Source organism: Dermochelys coriacea, chromosome 20 (genome assembly GCF_009764565.3).
Source record: "Dermochelys coriacea isolate rDerCor1 chromosome 20, rDerCor1.pri.v4, whole genome shotgun sequence".
Lineage (NCBI taxonomy): Eukaryota > Metazoa > Chordata > Testudines > Dermochelyidae > Dermochelys > Dermochelys coriacea.
In genome coordinates this window covers 13,347,430-13,371,608 of record NC_050087.2, presented here as the reverse complement: position 1 = coordinate 13,371,608, position 24,179 = coordinate 13,347,430, and the positions used below count along the sequence as shown (strand labels likewise).

General features: G+C 46.1%; 1 protein-coding gene across 3 annotated transcripts; it reads left to right on the top strand.

The window, feature by feature from the left end:
- Nucleotides 1–513: 513 nt before the first annotated feature.
- On the top strand, nucleotides 514–23,684 carry SLC48A1 (solute carrier family 48 member 1). 3 transcript variants are annotated; one of them, XM_043506297.1, is made up of 4 exons: nucleotides 549–578; nucleotides 8,364–8,409; nucleotides 19,979–20,146; nucleotides 22,160–23,684. In XM_043506297.1, exons 1-4 carry the CDS (start codon nucleotides 573–575, stop codon nucleotides 22,294–22,296), a joined length of 357 nt encoding a protein of 118 aa, XP_043362232.1. In that variant the 5' UTR covers nucleotides 549–572; the 3' UTR covers nucleotides 22,297–23,684. The 3 variants fall into 3 exon arrangements, with proteins under 3 accessions (XP_038234791.1, XP_043362232.1, XP_043362231.1); XM_043506296.1 differs by lacking the exon at nucleotides 549–578 and adding an exon at nucleotides 2,864–2,917; XM_038378863.2 differs by lacking the exon at nucleotides 8,364–8,409 and having other exon boundaries at nucleotides 514–711.
- Nucleotides 23,685–24,179: the final 495 nt, after the last annotated feature.

Below are 24,179 nucleotides of genomic sequence, written 5' to 3'. Positions count from 1 at the left end.
GGTGCCACAAGTCCTCCTTTTCTTTTTGCGGCTACAGACTAACACGGCCGCTACTCCGAAACTCAGCTTTGATGTGTGTGACGGTTTCCAAACAGGAGTTCAAAGTAACACAATGGTCGTGAAAGGTTTTTTCACTTTCCGCTGTGGTGCCGTGCAGCCCACCTTCGCCCGCACGGTCTCGCCCCGCGTCGGCCCCGAGCCCCGGTTCCAACCCCCTCCCGGGGGAAGACGCTGCTCCGGGGGCACAGACCGCGCCCGTGTCCGCGTGCTCGAGCCGCGCCCCCGGCCCCCGCTCGCTCCCCCCCCGGCCGCCGGGGGCGGGGCCGGGGGCGGGGCGCTGGGCGGGGCCGGGGCCGGGGCGGGGCGCGGGGCGGGGCCGGGGGCGGGGCGCTGGGCGGGGCCGGGGGCCGCGGGCGGGGCGGGGGCGGGGCCGGGGGCCGGGGGGCGGGGCGCTGGGCGGGGCCGGGAGCGGGGCGCTGGGCGGGGCCGGGAGCGGGGGCGGGGCGCTGGGCGGGGCCGGGGGCCGCGGGCGGGGGCGGGGCCGGGGCGGCCCGCACAGGCCGGGCTCTCTCATGGCGGTGAGCCGGGCGCTCGGGCTCCGTCTGGCCTACGCGGCGGCAGGCGCCCTCATGGGCCTCTCGGCCTTCCTCACCTGGAGCCTGGCGCCGGCCTTCCGCCAGCCCGCCACGGCTGCCGCGGGGGGGGTCTCCGGTACGGGCGGGGGGGGGCGCGTGGGGAGGGTCTATGTTATGGCGGGGCAGGTGCGTGGGGGGCGTCTCCGGTACCGGGCGGTGCGGGCGCGGGCGCGCGCGCGAGGGGGGTGTTTCCGGTACCGGGGGGGGCGGGCGCGCGCGAGGGGGGGTGTCTCCGGGGCGGGCGGGGGGCGGGCGCGCGCGCGCGCGAGGGGGGGGTGTCTCCGGGGCGGGCGGGGGGCGGGCGCGCGCGCGCGCGCGAGGGGGGGGTGTCTCCGGGGCGGGCGGGGGGCGGGCGCGCGCGCGCGCGCGAGGGGGGGTGTCTCCGGGGCGGGCGGGGGGCGGGCGCGCGCGCGCGCGCGAGGGGGGGTGTCTCCGGGGCGGGCGGGGGGCGGGCGCGCGCGCGCGCGAGGGGGGGGTGTCTCCGGGGCGGGCGCGCGCGCGCGCGAGGGGGGGGTGTCTCCGGGGCGGGGGGGCGCGTGGGGGGGGTTGATGTACAGTGGCAGGCTCTTGGGTCTGTCTGGTACGGCGGGGCATGCATGGGGTGAGGGGGTGGCATAGGCCCGGAGGGTTTCTGTCTGGTACGGGAGACTAAGGGGGTCTCCTCGGTACGTGGGGGGTTGGGCGTGGGCAGAAGGGGTGAGGGTCTCTGGTACCGGGCAGGCCAGGTTGAGGGGCTCTCTGGTACAGACTGAACACGGGCACAGGGGCCCAGGTGCTGGCATGGAGTGTGGGGGCTCTCTGATATGGGGCTAGTAGGGGGACATGAGGGGGCTCTCTTGTATATGGGGGCTGGGCACAGGTAATGGGGGGCTGTCCAGTATGGGAGGTTACAGTGGGGCCCTTTAGTGGGGGGGGAGGGGCCGCACAGACATGGGTGGGGCTCCCTGGTATCGGGGAGGGCAGGTGTGGGCATGAAGAGCATTTTCCAATATCTAGGGAGTAGGTGGGCTTCCTGGGGTCCTCATGCAGCTGGGGCTCCAGGCATACAGTGGGTTTTCCAGTGTTGGGGGTGTAAGGAGGCGAGGGGTTCCAATACTGGGGACACTCGGGTGTGCGCTCCCGTACAGGCAGGTGCTAGGGCTTTGTTCTCTGGGATGGAACCAGGGGCGTTTATAAGGGGTCTGGTCTGCAGCTACTGCCCAGGCCAGCGTGTCTGTTGGGGATTCTTGGGGGTGGGAGATCATGGCACTAGCAGTCTGTGCTGTGCTAGCTTGGGTTGTGTGGGGGACACGGCCCCCTATGGTCAGGGGCCTTTGCATGTTGCACTGCTGGGACCCTGTGCTGAGAGATCTCTTAGCTCAACTGTGCTGGGGTTTATATTGTATGTACCCTGCCACCTGGCTCGGGACTGGACTGGGTGCACCTCACTGCCTGGCGGGGGATTAGATAGATTCAGGTGGGTCCCCAAAGTGCTTTCATGAGCTAGTAACTTTCTCAGGGATTTGGAGCAGTTTCTGATCTTGTGTTTCGGGCTGGCTGCTCTGTTTGTTGTGGCTCATTTTATTCATCATCTCTGAGGCTTTCTCATGGAGTTTGACATTTACTTAGTATAGCCCACAGCCACTCCCCTCTCTACCAGGGGCTCAGCTTCCAGTATTTTCAAGACTTTTCCTGTCAAGATGGAGGATTGTATGCTGGGATTTACACTCCACCAAGTTTGCTGTAAATGTGGCTGTCCTCTGCTCCACTTCATTCAGCTCTCGTGCTGCTGGGAAGATACTAATGCTGCCCCTCTGCAGGAGATTTGGAGTCCCTGCAGGTGTATACAGGCTATCAGAATAGCCCATTCTGATACTTGTGGGACTAGATTTATAGAAAGCTTTTTGTTTTTGCTCATTTAGGTAATATATTTATAGCTGCCACTCTCAAGATTGTTAGGGTTTCATAATTACAAGGCAGTTGTAGTAAGCTGCTCATGTTATGGTAGATGGCAGTGGGATCTTAAGTGTTGTAATTTCTGCTTTTGGCTGTGTTCATTCGTCTGTGGGAGGATTCATAGATTTGAAGGCCAGAAAGGACCATTATTTTCTAGTCTGACCTCTAGCATAACACAGGCTGTGTAACTTCACCTAGTAATTCCTCCATCAAACCCATAACTTTTGGTTGTTAGAGAATATTTTATAAAAACACCTGGTTTTGATTTAAAGATTTCAAGTGGTGGTGAATCCACCAGGCCCCAAGGTATGCTATTCCAGTGGTTAATTCCTTTCACTGCTAAAAGGGTATGCCTTTCTTTCTAGTGTGAATTTTTCTAGTTTCAGTTCCTATTCTGGAAATCATTGTTTTTTTTTCTGCTAGACTAGAGTCTAATCAGTCAGATCAGAAATGTCTTCCCATATACTTATTTTTAGCCATAGGTCAAATCACCTCCAGATCAGCAAGTGGCACCGTGTAAGAGAGAGGCAGTAGAAATAAATGGAGTTCTTAAACAGCAAACAGTCTACTTTATATGTAGTCACAGTAACAGAGATGCTTCTAAGGATTTTGTGGAAATGATAGAGGCTCTCTAGATGTCTGAACCTTAATGTTGCCATTGTTGATTCTTAAAAGTGTGTCAGAGCATTATCTGTAACTGGTAATAATTAAAGACAGTAGGTCAGGGATTTCTGCAAGCCTTCTGAGAGAGTGGGGAAGCCCTTATGGTTTCAGTGTGCTTGTCAAGAATGGGAGAGGTATGGAAACATCATCACTGTCTACATTAAGGACTGTTAAAATGCACCAGTTATATCACACAGGTTGCCAGCTGAGCCAAAGTTGGGCTGCACTTTTTGTTCAGTGAACAGCCAGGAAAGGTTATTGGAATCATAAGTGTCTCAACTGGGGCTGAGAAATGGATGTGGGGAGGGAGGAAGGAAGCAAGGAATAAGTTTGGCCTGTGAGGTAGGGTAATGGAGAGGCTACATGGTGGTCTCGTTGTATAGGTGATCAGAACTTTCAAAAACTGAAGAGTTGCAGCAGATATATAAGGAATCCCTCCCTGAACTTTTGCACATGGACCTTTGAAATTTTATCTGGTAGGATTCTGAATTTTCTTTAGTGGTGTCCCTTGAAATCAGGATTTTTAAAGGACTATATGTGAGACTTATAATGCACTGTTAATGTCTGATCCAAGTTGAAATTTGCCATTTAAAGTGGTTGTTTCAGGTTTATGTTAACTTCTTACCAAACGTGAAAACTCAGTAAATGAATAATTTAAGTAAAAAAAAAAAATAATTTAATTCCTCCCACTTCTAGAACCTCACTGCTAACAAGTGCTGATTTTGGTGTTGTGTAGCACAACAGTCACTAGAATGTCATTGCAGCAGCTCTTAGCTATCTCCTAGCAGTGCTGCTGTTTTCACTGTGAAAGGCTAAGGGAGGATTGCATATCTAGTTTGTCTGTAGGTTTTTTGTAAATGAGGGTTTGGAGACATTTTTTTTTACCACTCTCAGCCTCCAGACACACTTTTTATGAACATAGTCTCAATTCAATAACAGATTATGGCTAGCCCAAAATGTGGTGGGGTGGAGGGATGTAATAAAAGGCTGGGATTTTAAACCTTTTGTGACTGCTCTGGTGAACCCAATATTCTGGCTAGTCCTGTCACTGAAAATGTATTCTGTTAGTTCTAGGCTATGTGTAAGAAACTGGTGAGCCCAGAATGGCTGCTGTCATCTGCCTGCACAATCGCTGTGTTTTATGAACAACTTAACATTACAAGATTTCTGTTACATTCACAAAATAAAACTAAATTCCATGTTTCAATTATTCAAACTACAAAAATAGTCTCATCTTTCACATTTTCACAGTTTAAAAACAGTGTCCAGAGCGGTGTGTTCAGAGTGTTCAACAAACCTGTCCTGATTTGAGAGCTCTGTGCTCTTGGTTGTAGGTTTGATGGCTATCAGCATTCAGGGACTATAAAACCCTTCATTGTGGATGATGGATTTTACTGCTCTCAAAATGACAAGGAAGAATGTAAAGCATCCCTGAGTTTAAGTTTTGGGTTGGCAGCGCATGTTTTATCAGCTGTTCACTTGAAGCTTTCACAGTTTTAGTGACCACAGGAACTGAAGGGATCTCCATTTCCTGAGACTTCATTGGTAACATCATCTGCTTTGAGAATTCCCATTGAGCTGTGTAATGCAGAGTGTACCAAGTATATAAGGGATGGCATAATTTGAAGATAATGCAGTTCCACAGATGTCTGTACAGTTTGAAAATTTTAGGCCCAAATTCAGAGTGACAGATTATTTTGAGTGTTTTAGTTTTTGGAGTGCTCTGCATGTAATATTGTAAAGAGGTCTCATTTTCAGAAAGTGTTAAATACCTGCCTTCTGAAAATCGGACTCCTTTAAGTCACTTGGTAATATTGGCCTTAATTAATAATTCTGTTGATATGTGACAATAAGAGAATTCATATCGTTCTTGTCAGCTCTAGGAGTAAAAGCGATCAGCAGACACTTTATTTATTTAGCTATGTTGGAAATTATATATATATATAATTACTCTCTATACAGTTATTTTCAGAGTAGAACTGCATTCTTAAAAGTATATGGATCTCTCGTGTATTCTGCTTGAACACTTGAAAGCCAATGCTCCAGTGCAAGGGTAGGCAAACTTTTTGGCCCGAGGGCCACATCAGGGTTGCAAAACTGTATGGAGGGCCAGGTAGGGAAGGCTGTATTTCCCCAAACAGCCTGGCCCCCTCTCACTTCCCTCCTCGGAACCCCTGATCGCCCCCTCCTGGGACCAACTACCCCCCTGCTCCCTGTCCCTTGACTGACCCAACCCCTTATCCACACACCCCACCCCCTGACAGGCCCCCCAGGACTCCCACACCTCTCCACCCCCTCTGTTCCCAGTCCCCTGACTGCCCCCTGGGACCTTCTGCCCCTTATCCAACGTCCCCGCCCCCTTACCATGCTGCTCAGAGCAGCAGGAGCTCGCAGTCTGGCCAGAGCCAGCCACGCGCAGTGCTGCCTGTGTGGCGAACTGAGGCTGCGGGGGAGGGGGAACAGCCTCCCGGGCCGGAACCTCAGGGACTAAGCAGGATGGTCCCGCGGGTCGTAGTTTGCCCACCTCTGCTCCAGTGTGTTTCTGATGCCCTGTCCAGTGCAGCCGGAAGTCATGGGGCTTCTCTGACACACAGGATATAGACTTCCCATTTGCCAATAGTCTGTTCCTTCCCAACTGACTGGGCTGTAGCTCACAAAAGCTTCTGCTCAAATAAATTTGTTAGTCTCTAAGGTGCCACAAGTATGACTTTTCCTCTGTGTGCCCTGCTCATACTGCACACTGGGAGCTTTTTTTCTTTGCTGGTTGGAGAATCAGATGGAGGTGCCACTCACCTGCCCCATTCTCCTGGTTCTATAGAGCTATTTGGTATACAATAATTACAAAAGAGGTTGAGGAAAAACCTATTTTCTGCTGCCTGCACACATAGTCCTCCCACTTTGCAATGGGGTTTCCAGAGCCTGCCTCTTGACTGGGTATTAGTGTAAAAGGCAAAAACAATATCAAAGCCGTTCCAAACTGTTGGGTCTGAGGTTGTCTGGTTTGGCATTTGCGGTTCTATTTTAACTCTACTTTGCATTCAGTGCAGACAGCATTCCTGGAATATTGTAAATCTTCAGTTAGCAAAGCTGTTCACTACTCCACGCTTAAGAGGATCCCACTATATTTAAGCAGTGTGGCCCCTTAAGTCTGAAGTGCTTTAGTTTAATTTTTGTCTCTGGGATACTTCACTAAATAGATTAGTCTGTTTTTATCTTAACTCATTAATTAGTAATTGTTTCCATTGAGAAGAGATGGAAGAAGGGGAATTGGGCAAGCTTTTGAAAAGTTCCCTAACTTTAGAGATTTCTCAATAAATTGGCAAGGATGGTAGATGCCTTTTTGTGACTTTCCATATTTTTAATAGGATATTAAATACCAAATGACTGCTTGTTAGCTAATGTTTGTGACAGCCCACAAAGGCTGGGGGGTCATAGTGTTTGTGCTGCTGCAGCCCATGCTGTTGTGAAAACAAAAAGCTGAGCTAAGTGTGTCAATGCAGAACAGCCCGTGCCTGGGATCAGAATATGCTGGTTCTTGGCACAAACTTTCTTTTAACTTAAATGTACCTGTTGCATTCACAAGGTTCAAAAACTCACCCAGGCACCTGAATGAGAGTTGTAGGTCCCGTACTATGTATGTGGGAGAAGATTGTTGAGTATCTTTGGCAGCCTGGCAGCAGTTCCTCATTAGCATTCCTCTGATTAAGCCAAGAGTTTGCCTGCCTGCCTGTTTTATCATTTTGTATTTGTTTGTACATATTTATCTTGCTTTAACATCTTTCTGTTTTACCCTCACCTCTTGCATTCTTGTCCTCTTCCATCTCTTGGATGTCCAGATCTGAGAGATTGTCAATAGAAGTGAAATTGATTACTTCACTGACTTTAATTCCGTCCTTTCTTGTTTGTTTGTGACATCAATTCCTTTTCAGAGTCTGTTTAACCAAATGCTTTTTCATTCTTTCCTTGATGGTTCATTTTTTTGCCTGTCTCTGATTTAAGAATTTGATAGGCAGTGTCAAGTATTTCTCTCTCTTATGGAGCCTGTTCCTCTGTGTTTGCAATCAATTTATTACAGTCTATACACTGCCTATGTTTTTCGGTTACCTTTGATGTTTTATTCCCCACTGCTCTCTGCCTTCCCCTGCTGATTTTCATTAACCTGCAGTCCTTGTGAGGTGTTCCTCTTCTACATGTTTTTCTCTTGGCTACATACTATTTATTTATTTAAGTTATATACCATTGCAAAGATGTGGTAACCCGGGTGCCTGTAGGTGGGGTCTGAAATCCATCTTCTGGTACCTAAAGAACAGCCTGTTTTACAAAGGTGACAAACAGCTACATCTTCCATTGACTTCGGAAACTTAAATATGCACCAGACTTGAAAAATGTGATCTATATCAGCGGTTTTCAAACTGTAGCAACCCGAGGACCCATTGTGATTTAAATTTTTTTGGCAACCCCCAAGTCCTGCCACTTAGCCCCAGACCCAACCTCTTCCCGCCCCCCACTCACTCTATCCCTCTATTGCTTACTCTCCCCCACCCTCACTCACTTTCATCAGGTTGGGGCGGGGGTTGGGCTGTGGGAGGAGGTATGGGCTGTGGGAGGGAGTTTGGGCGTGGGCTCCAGCTGGGCGGCGCTTAGTTTGGGTGGTTTCCGAAAGTGACCAGCACATCTCTCTGGCAGCAGCTCCTAAGTGGGAGGGGGGGTGGGGGCAGGGGGGTCTTCATGCACTGCCCCTGCCTGCAGGAACTGCCCCCACAGCTCCCTTTGGCTCCCAATGGGAGCTGCGGAGTTGGGGCGGGGGCAGCATGCAGAGACCCCCTCTCCCCCTCCCAGCTGCTTCTGGGAGTGGCATGCAGAGACCCCCCTTCCCCCCCGGCCGCTTCTGGGAGTGGCACGGAGCCAGGGCAGGTTGGGAGCCTGCCTGAGACTCGCTGTACCGTTGGACTTTTAGCACCTAAAATCTCCTGGTTTGGCTTCAGTAGCCTCCAGGAGATAGAGGATTGGGGAGGAGTTGATCAGCAGGGCTGTGGGCTCCTTGGAGTTCCCTTGGGGACCCCAGTTTGAGAAATGCTAATCTATATCTTAAATGAGACACATACCTATTGTACTAGCCTCTCATTTTAGGCAGACAACAAACACCACAGCTCCAGCAACCTGAAGGACAGCATAGTTAATTGGCTCAGAGCAAGGCCCTTGAGTAATAATCCTAGCTCTCTCACTGATTTACCATTTCACTTTGGGCAAGTCCCTTAACTTTTGTGTGTGGTAACTTCTCCCACCTGTAAAGTGTGGATAGTAGTTTACCTACGTAGGTACTGTTTGTCCATGTGTTGGAACATATAAAGCAAAAAGTATATAAACAGTGATTATTCTTAAATTACAGTGTGGTGTTTTGGGGAAGCCCAGGTAACTCAAAAGTTCAGAATGATGTTGCATTGATGATTTGTACTGTCATATGTGGGGTAAAAGAAGCAGCACAATAGAAGAGCTTCAGGATGTGTCCTGTTTAAATATCATACCCCTTCCTGATTCCATTCTATTTTTTCTATTCTACATATTTTATCTCTGTACTTTTTACTTAACACCAAATGCATTTTATTTTCCAAAGAGGATGGGTGACTTGTTTCCAAACTGTTCAGGTCTTTCTGGCAAAACATAGAACTCTTGTGCTTTGAGAACATAATATACACCAAATAGGCTGGAACAACTGCAAAAAAGCTACTGTGTCTAGGATGCACTTTTTGTAGAGATGTTTTAAAGCATTTTTTAAGTACCTGATAAACTGGGAGAGTAGAGGCCTGTCCTGTCTAGCAGGCATATATTAGAATTGACTCTTTGGAGACCCTGCTGACTAACCTAAGGCCTTAGGTATATTGTGCAACTCCATATGGGTGTCTTGATGCCTGCACAGAATTAAACAGTAGAATAGTCAGCAGGTCTCAAACTGGGTCAGGACCCCAAAGTGGGTTGCGACCCCATAAAAATGGGGTCGCCACGGCTGGCATTAGACTTGCTGGGACCCAGGGCTGAAACCAAAGCCTGAGCCCCATTGCCCAGGGCTGAAGCCGAAGCCTGAGCTCTACTGCCTGGGGCTGAAGCTGAAGGCCAGGCTTCAGTCTTGGGTGGTGGGCTCAGGTTACAGGCCCCCCATCTGGGGCTGAAGCCCTTGGGCTTTGGCTTTGCCTCCCGCTCTGCCTGGGCAGTGGGGCTTGGGGGGGGGGGCTCAGGCTTCAGTTTCCCCCTTGTGGGGTCATGTAGTAATTTTTGTTGTCAGAATGGGGTCATGGTGCAATGAAATTTGAGAACCCCTGGAATAGATTGTAGAAAAGGGTTGTGTTTATTCAGTAGCCAGTCTTTAAATATTAATAACTCTAGTTTAAATACAAAAATACCACAAATTCGTCATCAAATTTGGGGTGATGGCAGTAGAATTTTTTGCTTTAAAATGGAGCAGCTAGGAATGAATGAAAAAAATTGAAGAAAATAGGCAAAGAATGAAAAATATACACATACACCAAAATGAGAAAATATGAATGGATATTTTTGTCTTGACGCCCCTTTCTCCCTCCTTTCGCTGTTTGTCTATTTAGATTAAATTTTTAGAAGCCAAGATCTGTCGTATTGTGTCTCTGAAATGCCAGGCAAAAATAATAAATAATGTTGTTTAGTTTTGAAGTGCTATATTAGATGCACAAAGCATCTGAAATCTACATCTCATTTCCTGCTACTAAAACTGGATGATTAGACAGACTTTGAGTTGAGCAAAGACTTCATATGCCAATTGCCTTTCTTCTTGCACATGTGCAGTCCAGCCTACTTTACTCTGAACCAAAAAGTCAATCTACTTGTACTGCACATGCCCAAACTGCAATTTTGTGGGCTGAGAAGTTGGCCAAATAAAAACCAGTTTTCACTGGAACACTCAAAAGATTCTTCTCCTCAGAGGACTGTTTCCCTAACAAATTTAAGTTTTCAATCCCCAGCTGTTTTGGCATAAGAACTGTTCAAACAAAGTCTTAAAAAGAATTTTTTTTAACTCATTCCCAAAAATGGCTGAAGCTGAACTATTTTGGCTCAGACTTGCAGAAGAAAACATTTTACCCTTTCATAGAGACCTACAATTCTTCAGTCTGACAGGGCAAGGTCTTGGATAGTTATGAATGACAAAAGAGGGTCAGAATGGAAATGCATAGGGTCCCTTCATATAAGTGTCACTAATGCTTGAGCTTGAATAACTGTGCTTATAAAACAAGAGTCTTATGGATGTTGGGTGTAAAATGGCATTCGGATAACGTGTTCTGAAGAGACTACTGTGGGTTCCAATATATATATAATTCTCCCCAGAAATGTGCAGGAGGTTCACAATAGCATTATCCATATTTATTTTAATTTTGCATAGTCATCACATTTGTCATTGTCAACAAATTTGATTTTCTTTTTTAAACTCCTGTTTAACTGTTCAGTCTTCTGGAACTCACTGTGGGGAGAAGAGCTGCAAGGGGTTTTTTGTCTTGTCCTTTGTCAAACTGTCCGTGATGCCCATTGCTGTGAGGTCACTAATTATGAAGGGTATTTGTCGCACACCTGATTTGACAACAGAAGCAGCTTTTTTATTGTCTTAGTCAACAATGCAGCTCATTTATCAAGGCTCTGAAAAATTAGTCAAAATGAGGAGGAACTGGTTTTTAAAAAAATACAACCTGGTGTTCATTTTAGTTGTTGCATTTAGAGAAAATGAGACTTGTTTTATGTACTTTGAAGTATAGGAAGCTTTGGAATTATGGTGTTGAAATACTGAGGATAATTATCAGTGTTTTTCTCCTTTAAGAATTGGCTACCACCCTTGGTGACATCTTGTTTTGAACTTATTTTTAGGAACTTGTTCATTTATGCACATTTCAAGTACTCTATAAGGGTTTATATTATTAAATCTGGATTTAAGATTTATCAAAATACCCAAATTCACTTTTTCTTTAAAGAAACTATACTTCTGTCCACGCTGTTTCAAATCTACTATGTGCTTTACTTAGGTAATCTTTATTTTAGATGTGATGGTTTTCCATAGCTGTAAGTAAGAAATCCCACAGATTCTGTTTTGCTGAATGGCTATTTTAGCCCAGGACAGTTCCAAGAGCAATCATCCGAGAGTGGTGGTAGCAACCAAATATTTCCAGCTGTGAAAGAAGCAAGATTATATGAGTAGTGTTTGGGCCACTGAGGCAACTTCATCTGACCATCTTCCAAAACTGCTGCTGCAGGGCTACTTCCAGAGGCCATGATACTGCTTCTGTATGTGACTGTGGTGTGGGGCAGTGTTGGGTGGCAGTGGTTAGATGGAGTATTTTTTGGGATTAGGATTATGTGGAACAGAAGATTTAAACACTGAAAGTCATGAACTGAATCCTCTTGAGGTCTTTAAACGTCTCTCCCCCGCTTTAAACTATAACATTTTAATTTTATTCCAGTAAAAATTATTTCCAAAAAACCATTTTTTTGAGCAGAACAGCTGAATCGGTCAGTTATTGTATTAGTGTCGGAGCCACTCCAGTAGATCTTACAAAGCCATATAGTGCATGCTTATTAGATGTGTGCCATATTTCTGCTGGAGGTGTTCTCCTATAAATGATGAGTGTACTCCTTGTTCTTGGGAGAGCAGAATGGTCTAACCACAACATGATCATGTTACCCTGTTAATGGGAGTGTACTATGAGACAGAAGAATAGGCTATTTGAAATTGGGGTGTTCTGATGTCACCCAATATCATCTCAAGACCCTTTTATTTTTAATCTGGCAAGTTGACCTGGCCCCCTCACCACTTACCGCAGGGAGGTTATGGGATAGAGATGGTTTCGTTTCATAGCTCCACTAAGACAAGTTTGTTTACGTGGCTTTGTATGATGAAGAGCTTTGCTTCTGTAATCTTTGTTGGTAAAATCAAAGTCTTGGGGTTTGCCTACATGTGGAGTTATTGAGGAACAGCTATTCTTGAATACCTCCATGTGTGGACATTTTTATTCCTCAATAAGGTAGCCTTGTATCTGTTTAAGCTTAATTCAGTGGGTTAAACTAAATATGGATATGGCACTCTTACTGTGAAATGAAGGTGTCCACGCACAGAAGTGTCATGGGGTGCACAGGCTCGGTGTTCTGGAACCGCTCTGAATGAAATTCAGACAGGACCCTCTTGTAGTGTCTCTCCCCTCGGGGCACACTCTCACTAGGGCAAGCCTCCTTGGCTTCAGCACCTCCTGGGGTCTGACCTTGGAGTGTTCAGCACCCCTGTTCATGCCCTGAGCTCCTTGCAATGAGTCCACCTAAATAGGACACCTGAGGAAGCCTTACTTACCCACCAAAGGGGCCATGAACCCCCAACTTGACTCTCAGCCAGTGGTGTAAAACAGAATGTTTTTTTTAATAATCTGGAACACAACGTAGAACAGATCTTGTTAACACAGAAAGCAAGTAGTTACAGCAAGTCCATTTTGGAGGGATCCAGAGCCCTCCACTCTCCCCTCTGAGTCCCAACCCAGGAGTGGCTTTTGTCCAGCAATCTCTCGCTATCTGCTCATGTTTTCAATAAGAATGTTTGCTGAGCTATCCATGGAACCCCATTGCCTTTATTATTATATAAAGTGCCTTGGATTCCTGTGGCTTGGAAAGAAACCAAGACTTCAGTTTTTCCCAGTGAATACTTACAATAAATGAGCGTGTGAGGGGAAATTACCTTTTGGGCAGAGACTGGTCATAATTCTCCAGGAAGCTAATGCTCTGAATTTCAGAGACACTGTATATGCTGTCCTGAACGGCTTCCCGAAAACTTAGCAATAAATGCTCCAGTTTATCACATATTTCCCTGTTGTTTTTTTGTGAGGGCTTTAATCTCAGCAATCATATTGCTTTGTGTTTAACAATGTATTGGTCTGACTTGGAATAATGGGCTATAGCTGTAATGAGCAGCAGAAGGTATCTGCTGGCCTGTGGGGACAATGCTTCAGAATGTGCTTCATGAACCATGTTGCCCTTATAGTTGTGTTAATTTTACAGAGCAGGGCGGAAGGAATGCCTTGTTAGAACTTCTCCAGTGTGAAATGTACAGGCTTGGGTTGAAAGTCTTTTTTTATTTAATATTGCTTCATTCTTAAAGTCCAATTAATTGGGCATTGGTCAGTTGCAGTTGGGAGCAGCTGTTGACCAGCCAGTACACCTGTGCAATTGTTATGATCTACAGATGTTAACACCAGAAGGGACCAGTCTAATAATCTGCATAATGTTCATAGCCCTGGCCAGAGAACCACACAAAGTGGACTATAGAGGAAATGCCTTCCATCGCCATATCTCAAACAAGGCTTCTCTTGTGGCCCAGCAGGTGCACCAAAGATGAGAAATTGCCAAGTGGAGAGGGAGAGAGCCCTTTTGCATTATCATAGAGATTGTATATGAGTGTTTCAGGTACAGTACTGTCAATAAGTGGTCACTTAGTTTGGTAGTTTCAAAACAAAACAGCCCTCTGAAATGAAAGCTGCTTCTCCCTTATATAAGCCCGCCCTCTCCTCACTTTTTTGTTACCGAACAGGAAGTTCTGTGGCCTTTGTGGGAGAGAGGGATGGGTGTTCAGTCTCCAGGCCCATTCAGCCATGGACCTGTGGCCAGAACACCAGAATGGTAGCCAATTGGCATGACATGTGATGACACCTATTCCCTGAGAACTCAGACCAGGAGCAGCTCTCACTACTGGCTTGGCCCCTGTTCAAATCTAGAAATGGATTCTGTTTGATTCCCTAGAAATGGAACTCTACATATCCCATTACAGCTACCAGAGCCTCCTAGTTACCCTGATGTTCAGTCAGGGTTTCATTTTGATTGGAATTATTCTAGTGATGCTGAAGTGATTAGTTGCCATTGATGTGTTTTTTCAGCTACTGTACATATTGAAAAGGAAGGCGCGCCATCCCCTTTTAAATGAACCTTTCTGTTGTGCTTACCTGGCAGTGGCTTTTAGTGCTAGTGCTATTGCTCATGCCCAGTATGTGTCAGTTATGCCAAGTCTGAATTAATCTTCTCCAGTTTTGATCACAAATACACTTCTTAAAAATAAAGCCAACTCTGGAATCAGCAACATTGAAGCCAGTGTCAGGAAAATGCTCCAAAAAGTTAACTGTACTGGGGAAGGTTTACTTTGCCTCAGCACTGATACCCTGGGGATTAGTAATTTAGCAAATTCTCTCTGATGTTTGAGTCTGTGCAGGTCTTTCTCTTGTCACTTGACATTTGTTTTTTCTTTACCTTAAACTTGTGAGGACGCTTCTCAGAGCAGGTGTTTCTTTTGTTCAGTCACATAGGACAAGAGAAGTGTGATTGGACCTCTGCGTGTTTCTAAGTTCTGCTGGCCTTGGTTGTATATTTTTGTTGTTCTTTGTTTTGTTTTTTTGATGGTTGAGTAAAGTTTCACTAGTGGCCTTGAGTTTGAATTGCACCTGGCTCAAGGGAGTAGTTACCTTGCTTTGTACCCTTCATGCGCTACCACCATACAAATTAAGTAGGAGCAAGCAATGTTCCCTCTAATTTTTTCAATCCATGTGCGGAATAAATTGTTATATGCACCAAGGTATATATGGATGTGCGCCACCAGTAGAAACAAAAAACCTAGATATAACATTTTTAAAAAGTGAAATAGGGATAATTACTCCAGCCACGATAGGTTAGGCATTTTAGAACTCAGTACTCAAAGAATTAAATTTAAGTGTAAGAGAAATAACAATTATGAAATGCATAGACCAGTCAAAACAGTAAAATAACACACTTTGAAATAATAAAATTACAGAGTATATATGTGCATTACAGGAAGTACCAAGAAATAACAACAACAGTAATGCAAGTATGTGTTGGGAGGTGAGTGTGTTACACAGTGTTGCGCACACAATCTCTGTTGTGACACAGAGACTGTGTTTGACAGTGTGTGACACTGTGACACAGTATGACAGACTGTATGTGAGAGACAATATGTGTGACACAGTGACTGCGTGCGTGCACGTGTGGTGTGAGAGAGAGAGACACACACACACACACACACACACACACACACACAGAGCGTGTGTGCTGGCTGGTGGGAAATTTTCTCAGATGCCCTGCACTGTCTCTTTAAGAGACTCACTGAAAGCTCTCCTGATCTGTCCTGACTCCTGTTGTCTCCCCTCTCCCGCTCTGCAGAGATGTGGGTGTCAGGGAGGGAGGGAGTGAGTGAGTGTGTGTGAGAGACAGAAAGACTGTGTGTGCTGGCTGCTGAGGCAATCTCAGAAACAGTGCACTGTCTCTTTAAAAAAAGGCACTCAGCCACTCACCCTTCCCCACAGAAGCTCTGAGCCAGGCTGTCCCCCTTGTCTCTCCCCTACTCTGCGGAGATGGGGGACACCCTGACATCAGCACCCAGGAGCAGCTGCACGATGGAGCAACCTGTGGGGGGGAGGGGCACCTGAACACATGCTGCCCTCCTAATCAGCTGGGCAGCTCTTAAATCTTTCCTGCACAGTGCTCAGGTGCCCAGCTTACAGGGAACACAGAAGCAGTATTATCATGGATAAAAGCAGGCTGTGATTTGGTGCCTTGCCTGGCAAACTACTTTTACAGCTTTTCAGGGCAATCAGCTTATCTGATTCTAAGTATGAAAATGTGAACAGCAAGTGGTGGAATCCATCCCTGGCTTATTTGATACTGCAGTAAAGTGCTAATTCTCCTCAATGAGAATTCATTTCCCTGCAGTGTGTAGTTCTTGGATTCTAGACAGGTGTGCTCTGAGTTGGATTCCAACCCTGTGTGTATTCGAAGCATTAGAATGAATTTAAACTTGAATAAATCATAATAAGGTAGCTAGTTTTGTGTCTGTCGCATCTCTTGTAGTCTTAGAGGTTCTGAATGCAGTGAATGCATTCTTAATTCACTAGGAATCCAGTTATAATGCATTTGTGGAAAACTTTTCACTGTGGCCCTTTACAGTGCTGCATCATTCAGGATTGTTAGTGATCTGACCCTCTGTTTTAAATAGTTCATGAGCTTTATAAAAAATATAAAGTCCAAAATATAGTAATTTTATGTTGACTTAACAGATGTTGCAATTTCAGAAGCCTAGCAGTCTTTAGCACTTGTGAAACGCTATTCCTAGGGATGGTGCCTATATGCTGTTTTGTTTTTGGTTTTTTTGAGCTTCCCAATTCTGAGAGTTTGGAAACAGTCAGCATGAACAGATGGAATTCTGAGCTAACATGAACCTTTCAGATCTTCCATTCAGCATAATGCTAAGAACTGGGCTTTTGCTGACTTGAACCTGTTTGCAAAGTTTGTGTAGTACAACACCATGACCTGTCAGTATCTAAAGGCAGAGGCCTTTCAGTTTCAGAAGTAGCAGATGATTTGGGGGAAAGGACCAAGGTGTGTATGTGTTTCTTTCAGACCACGTGGGCTGATTGCCAGGAGTCAGAGCTCTAAACCCAATTTCGAATCATTTGAATTCTAACTCTGTTGTTGTCTTAAAAGTAATCACTGTGTGGAAGCTCTTGGGACCATCCCTAGAGAAAGGGAGGCTGACCATATCTTCTTTTGCATGTGTCAGTCACACTTGTCACGAGTACTCCTGGTTTATTTTGCAGATACAGACTAACACGGCTCCTACTCTGAAACTTGCCACCAATTTTTTTGCCCCGTCATGTCAGATGATTATTCTAGGGCTCACAGGTTTAACTGATGATAAATGTTGCTAAGTAAGTTTTCATGCAGAAAGTGCTGTGTCAGGCCTTGTATAAGGAGAGAACTAGGTGATTCCCTGTGTGCTGAATCAGTTCCTGTCATGGGAGAACTATACCATCAACTTCTCCTAAGAACAGCAGCTTTAGTGCTGTAACACAGGCACCATTAATCAGCACTTTAACAAGTAAAATGTGCTTAGTCATTGTGTGAAAGTGCACGCTCGGCTGCAACAACCATGAGGAAATGTTTACATTCTGCAAACTGAACTTGGAGCTTCCCATTTTCTGTGTTTTAAACGTGGTTTGAACTTTTAGCTACTCAGTAGAGAGAGCAAGCTTAGTTAATATGGTGTTCAAGGTTAGTATCTTAACTTTAAGTGCTAGGTTCTTCTAACAAGCCTCACACCATGTTGTTAAAAGCATTGCTCACACTGTGGTGGTCTTCTGTATGTGTCCACAGAGCACAAGAGTGCCCTTCTGCTGAACACGTTCAATTCTGATCTCTGCTGTGTGTACAGAATGCTGTCATGTAAAATCAGCTATTCAAAAGCTTTGGCAGTAGCTGACATCACAAAATTTGTGGCATTAAGCTCTGAAGTTGCTTTAAGGAGTAGTGCTTCAGTGCTGTCTGTCCAGCCAGATTAACGGAACAGCAACAAGAGGCAAACCCTGCCTATTTGTTTATACGCTCAGAAAGGGTGTGATCCCTGCCCCATTCCCCTCAGCATGAAATTGGGCTGAGGGCTCTGTGACGGTGAGAATTTTCTGTAATTTTTTTAGGAATCCTATGTTTGTTTCAGTTTCCCCATTATTTTGAATGCCCACCCAGTAGGAGAAATAGGACTCAGTTTACTCTCAGGGCAGGCTGAGACATGGGTGTGTTTGTGTTGCCTAGCTGTCTAAGCCTGAATGGGCCATTAAAAAGGACTGGCCAAGGCTGACACTCTATCAGTGGAAAATCTGAGAAGGCAATGGAAAACCCAGTCGCCAGGAAATTGGCACTTAGCAGCCAAAGACCCAGAGATGGATGGAATGTTCGTTGCAAAAGTTGGAAAGTTTGTATTGAAAGAGGCAGGAGACTGCAGGAAGAGAAAGGGCAGTCTCATGGTCAAGGTAGTAGAATGCCACCCAGGAGAACTGCATTCTATCCGTGCCTCTGCCATGCAGTTCCTATGTGATCTTGGACAAGTCACTTAAACCAAACTCTTCACAGGTGGCTGCAAATTTTTGTGCCTCATTTGCTGTGTGCCCTATTTGAGACACCTTGGGCCAGATATGCAGAAGTGCTGGGTCTTTGACGGCAAGTGATACTCCTGGGGGGATTCTGTGCCACTGTGCAAATGCATATTTCAAGTGCCACGCGCATATTGAATTTTTGTTGCAGAAAATAGTTTCTGCTGACAAGTTACTGCGGTTCCACCTTTTGCCCACTGGAGGGCGCTGTGACAGTAGAGCAGAGCAGCTACTCCTGGCAAGCCCCAGCCAGGATAGGGAAGAGAAAGAGCCTGCCTTTTTCACAGCACCTGTTGGGCCAGATCAGGAGACAGGGGTTACGGGGAGACTGACAGCATGGGGCTGCTGAGGAGGTCACAGGCAGGCTCATAATGGCTAGTGCAGGAGGACAGACTGGGACAAGGGCTGAATGGGAGTGGAGGCGCAGGGCCATGGGGGAAGGAGGTGCAGGGCTACAGGGGGAAGAGGTATGATGAGTGGCGGCACAGACACATTGGGACAGGAGGTGCAGGGACACATGGAGATGAGTGGAAGGGGCTGTCTGAGGGGGTATAGGGACATGGGCAGAAGGGGAGGGGGTGCAAAGCCACAGGGGGAAAGGGGAATGGCAGAGTGGGGGCACAGACACACATGGGGACGGGGGTAGATGTGCCTGACTGAATGGGAAAAGCTAGAGGTCATCCAGGGTCTTCATGGGGACACTTCCTAACAATCCCTTCCTGCGCCGCAAAAAAAGCAATTTCGTACTTTTCCCACCCATACCCAACAACCCTTAAAGTTCATACCCAGCAATTATTTCCGTCTCCCTCGGCTTCTCCGTTACCCCTGACTCTCCCAAGCCTTTGAACGGCTTCTGAGGGGGTGCGGGAAATACGGTTCTGTACTGCAGTTTAAATGAATTATTACTCAGAGTTCAGTATTAATATGCCTAGTAAGGAATCTATTTGTCAAATAACATTTCCTGACTCTCTTTTGTTGTCTATATTGTTACAGACATACTTGTTGACAGGTATTTTGAAACAGATTACCAAAATAATTGAAACCAGTGTGATTATATTGTGTATTTTGACAAATAAAATATGCAGAATTGTGCAGAATTTTAAAATTTTTGGTGCAAAATTCCACAGAACTGTGCTTTGAACAATTGAAGGGCTATCAAATGCTAAATACTCTGAAAAATCAGCTCTTAAGATTTTGGCACCCAAAATTAGAGGGCATGTGACATTTTTGTCTTTAATTTCTGTGCTTCAATTCCCCAGATGTAAAAAGGGTTAATAACACCATCTAATCTCTTGAGTGTAATGGCAATAATCATTAATATTTGATGCACTGAACTGCTTATTAAGTATCCATACTGTGGTGAGAGAACCATAAAAATGCCCAGGAGGAAACTAATCTTTGTATTCAGAGCAGGGTTTGAATCACTGTGTTTTTAAATAAGGCCTGGGGGGTCACACACTGAATGTGGAGGATAAAAAGTTATTGAATAAGTACCTATTCTTGAATGAGGCTAGGTCCTGTGGAAAAAATACTGTGAGATCCTGTAATTGAACTCTGTTTCATAATGCATACACACAATGGGGTTAAATTAGGGTTGCATGGCCAACCTTAATTCTAAGCATTTCCTAAATTTTGAGCACTTGACTTTGAAGCCTTAATGTTCTTTTAATGTAGCTTTTGGGTGTAATTAGTTCTATATTTGTTTATAGACACCTTTCTGTGTTGCTGTGTGATCCATTATACTGATCCCCTTGCTGTCTAATTGAGCAGGTGTTCTGGCGCTCTGGGCCCTAATCACGCATGTGATGTATGTGCAGGATTACTGGAGGACCTGGTTAAAAGGGCTGAGGTTCTTCCTCTTCATCGGGATCCTCTTCTCTGCTCTCTCCGTGGTGGGATTTTGCACATTCCTTGTTCTGGCCATCACCAAGCACCAGTGTAAGTATATTGTACCAAGAGTGATCATGGGGAGGTCATCAGGAGGGCTGGAATTAATGGGATTGTAGAGGGGAGAACAGGCACAAATTAGTGACTTGCCCAAGATATTGAAATTACCTCTAAGCACTGGTCTATTCAGTCTTCATAAATCAGTTTGGATTGGAATTTTGCCACATAAGCATACAAGTCCCTAAACTCTTTGCATCAGCGTCTGTGCTTGTCAAATCTCCAGCATACCATGTAAAGTTACGGTGCTATAAAATATTTAACAATAAGCCAAAGAGGAAGGGTCAGTGTTGTTGGACTAACTTTGTCACCCCCAGGGATTCATAAACACCATATTTGCTGGATGGAACTCACTTTAAAAAAAAAACTGTTCACATTTGTGATATTTATGGATAGACAGCCACCCAAACAATCCCATCTGCCAAGGATTGGCAGGGTTCATTGGGAACAGAGCCTCTTAACTTCCATTCATTTATATCCAAGTAGAGTTCTTCTGCGGAGATTTGAGGATCTCCTTTCATTGTGACATATTCTACTGAAATGTTAGAAAATGTTAATTGTGCCCAGTTAGTCAATTCCCACCACAGCAAGATGTGGGCTTGGGGCAGGGGAGCAATGAGGGTTACTGTGGCTCACAGTGTGGTTTTGGGGCTCCTAGATGTTACTGCTCTAGAAATAACACTACTTAATTTGCATGCTTAAGTCTGGACTGTACAGCACTTTCCTGTGGCAGAGATGGAGAGACCATTGTGCCTACAATATAAGAAGCCGAGGATCTAAGTGTGTGTGAAAGCCTTGTGCTGAACCACCTCTGAGGGCCATGGAACACTGCGTTCCTGGGCAACAGCACTTACCATCTCTAGTGTCTCATTTTGCGCTAGCTGTTTTCTGATGAATAACCAAAAATGCTTCTTTCCTTTACATCTCCATGAGCCCTGCACAATATGGGCAATTGATACGTAAGCTTATGTCAGTAGTGTAAGATCTTTCAAACCATGCAGGTTTTTCGCACTCAATTATTAGATGCATGATCATCCCAGTGTGCTTTAAGTGACATGGAATAAGCTTCCAAGCAAGACAGTGTCGTAGGGCTCTGAGTGAGGCTGGGTCTCCTCTGAAAGACTGGGAGTGTAGAGAAATAACAGCATTCCTCTTATTCCTCCAGTTAGCATACCTCTCTTATGCTGTTCTGCTCTGCAAATGCTTACAACACTTATGCTATCAGCTGATCCACCTCCTGCAGTCCTGTGCTCCTTCAGTGCCTCTTCCTGTCACTGGCAGGCAAACATCCTTCTTGGTGTGTGTGTGTGTGTGTGTGTGTGTGTGTGTGTGTGTTCTCTTCTCCTCAGAACCCCAAATCAGCCAAGTTCCTAGAAAACAGTGGTCTTTTCAAATGGAAAACAGACAGTTGTGTGGAAGCATGGTCCGTCGTGTAACCATAGCTCTCTACTCTCGGGACCCACTTAGCCATAGTATTGAGCTGGCTGTTGGGTTGGTAGCAGTATGATTGGTGTTTTGCTGTGATTGCTGCTTCACACCTGGAGGATTCTTAACAGGAGGAAGGGAATGGCTTCACAGAGTGATGAAGGGTCACTGTGACCCTTGCTCAGAATAGCATTGTGCATGGAATGCTGCTTCCTTGGAGATGGCACGAGTATCCTTTCCATTTGCTTGCAACTGGATTCATGTTGAGTCTCCAGGACCCACTGCTCTTAGAACTACAGAACCCTAAGCAGAACTGGTGCAGTTCAGTGGTACCAGTGCACACAGCACAGCTCGCAAACCTCTGTTCCTCCTGAAGACAGGAGCACAAGTCTTCTGTTGAACGGGAGCTTGGAGAGAGGTTCTTCCTGGGACAATCTTTCATGGTGCATGTGTTGGGGTTTGTCCTGCTTTGAGCAGGGAGTTGATGACCCCTTGAGGTCTCTTCCAACCCTAATCTTTGATAATTCTATGTGGAAATCTAAAGGGGGATTTCAAATGTAACTGGCTCCTTTTCTTTCCTAGCCCTGACTGATCCCAGCAGCTACTACCTGTCGTGTGTCTGGAGTGTCATCTCCCTGAAATGGGCCTTCCTGCTCAGCTTATACTCACACCGGTACAGGAATGAGTTTGCAGACATCAGCATCCTCAGTGACTTCTGAAGCTTGGACTTAATCCTGTCGGAAGCTCCTAATGTTTGACTGGGCTTTTGGATGCCCTGCACTGGAAGGAGGCTGCGAAGAGGCAGAGAGCAGGAGCCAGCCCAGCTCCGCATGACTTATTTGTCTGCAGTAGGGTTTTTCTTAATTGCTTTTATTCAACCACTTAATTTGGCTAATTATGTCAATCTAGTGTTTTTGTTACTCTCTGGGGAGTCCATGTGTCTGGCAATGAGTCAAGTTCCATGCACTCACATGCAGCAGGCCTCAATTTGCTATCTGCATTGCTCTGTGTTATTGTAGACCAGTGACCTTCAAACAAGAAAGTTGTAGATTAGCCTGTGGATGCAGCACTTGATTAAGAACTGGGCATCCTTCTCTTAGCCAATGACTCAATCAGCTTGCTGTGGGGGTGCCCGGGGTTGCTTAGCAGAGGACCATGCCCTGTGAAGGGAGGTCTTTATTCTCACAGGGCAGTTTGAGCAGGGGGGGTGGGGTGGGTCCATATTGTTTCCCAGCACTGGGGAGGACAAACCCATTGATACCTCCACACCAGCCCCCAGTTCTTCAGCATTTCCTTGTGCTTCGTCCTGAAAACAGTTGGGCTAAGAATAAGGCATGGTGCTGGTCCACCCTGCTGTTTAGAGCACATGCATCCCCTTGTGCAGAAAAGAAACAAGAAGTCAGCAATGCAGTAACCTCAAACGGAGGTCACTGATTGGGGTGAGTTGGGGGGGAAATCCAGTGCTGGAGAGAATCAACGCTAGCTCAGCATTGTACCATGTTACTTTGTGCTGCCTGTTAACGCAGGATTACTCTCAAAGGAAACCATTTTATTATAGCACTTAAGAGTGAGAGATGTAGCAAGTGGCATCTGACGTTTGGGTAATGGGTGCACTGGGCAAGGGGCTGGGCTGTTTGAGTCTCAGAAGGGTTGTGAATGTGTGATTCATTGTTTTAAAGCAGTCTGTACCTTAATGGTCGTGAAGCATTTGAAGGGCATTGTGTGTGCTTCTGTTCCTGTAATGATTCTTGTTCTGTTTCACTGTAAACTTAAAGCTGACCTACCGCTATGGATCATTATTGCTGATTGGCTCCAATTAGCATAGGGGGAGAAAAGCAAGAGCTCAGCACATGTGTGCGTCCTACAAAGGCCAGACCAGCCGTAGATGGCTAGCTGCCGCTCGGTGGAGGTGGCTTCTTCCTGCTGGAACCTGTTGTAGGGTACATAAGTCACTTGCAGTTTGCCTGGGTTGCTAAAGTTCTATAAATGTATGCTCTTGAGCGTAAGATGGGCCCCCACTCACCTACGGCCAGATGAAATTGCTGATGGCAAATGGGTTACAGGACCACAGCAGAGGAGCTCAGGTGACGAAGCTACCCGGCTCTTCTCCAAGTTTGAAAAATACATAGGAATGTACCCAATATGCAGCTTCAGCAGATCTGCATCGCAAGTGTCACCAGCACAGTATACTGAATCGGTGCCCTATGGTAGGTCTGAACTTCACAGAACCTGCTATCGGAGAAGTCACACTGAGTGCTCCTCCCGCTCTGCTAAGGGGAGACCCTAGCACTGGGATTTTGCAGTGTTGTCAGCTTCTCCCTCATACATTGATCACTTGGACACTCTGAGTAGGTTTAATGATCTTTCACTCTTGTGTTTGGTCCTTGTTTAATATTCACCCTGGGAAGCTTCAAACTGCAGGCTGTTGCTTTTTCTTTCAGTTGCTCATGCATACAGTTCAGTTTTTTGGGATGATTTGCTGTAGGTGTCTGATCAGCATTGGGCAGTTGGCATTTCCTTTTTAATAAATTAAAATAGCAGTTGTGTGTGATTGTTTCTTTTGTGCAGTGGGTGGGGGCAGAGGCACGAGGAACTTGAAGGC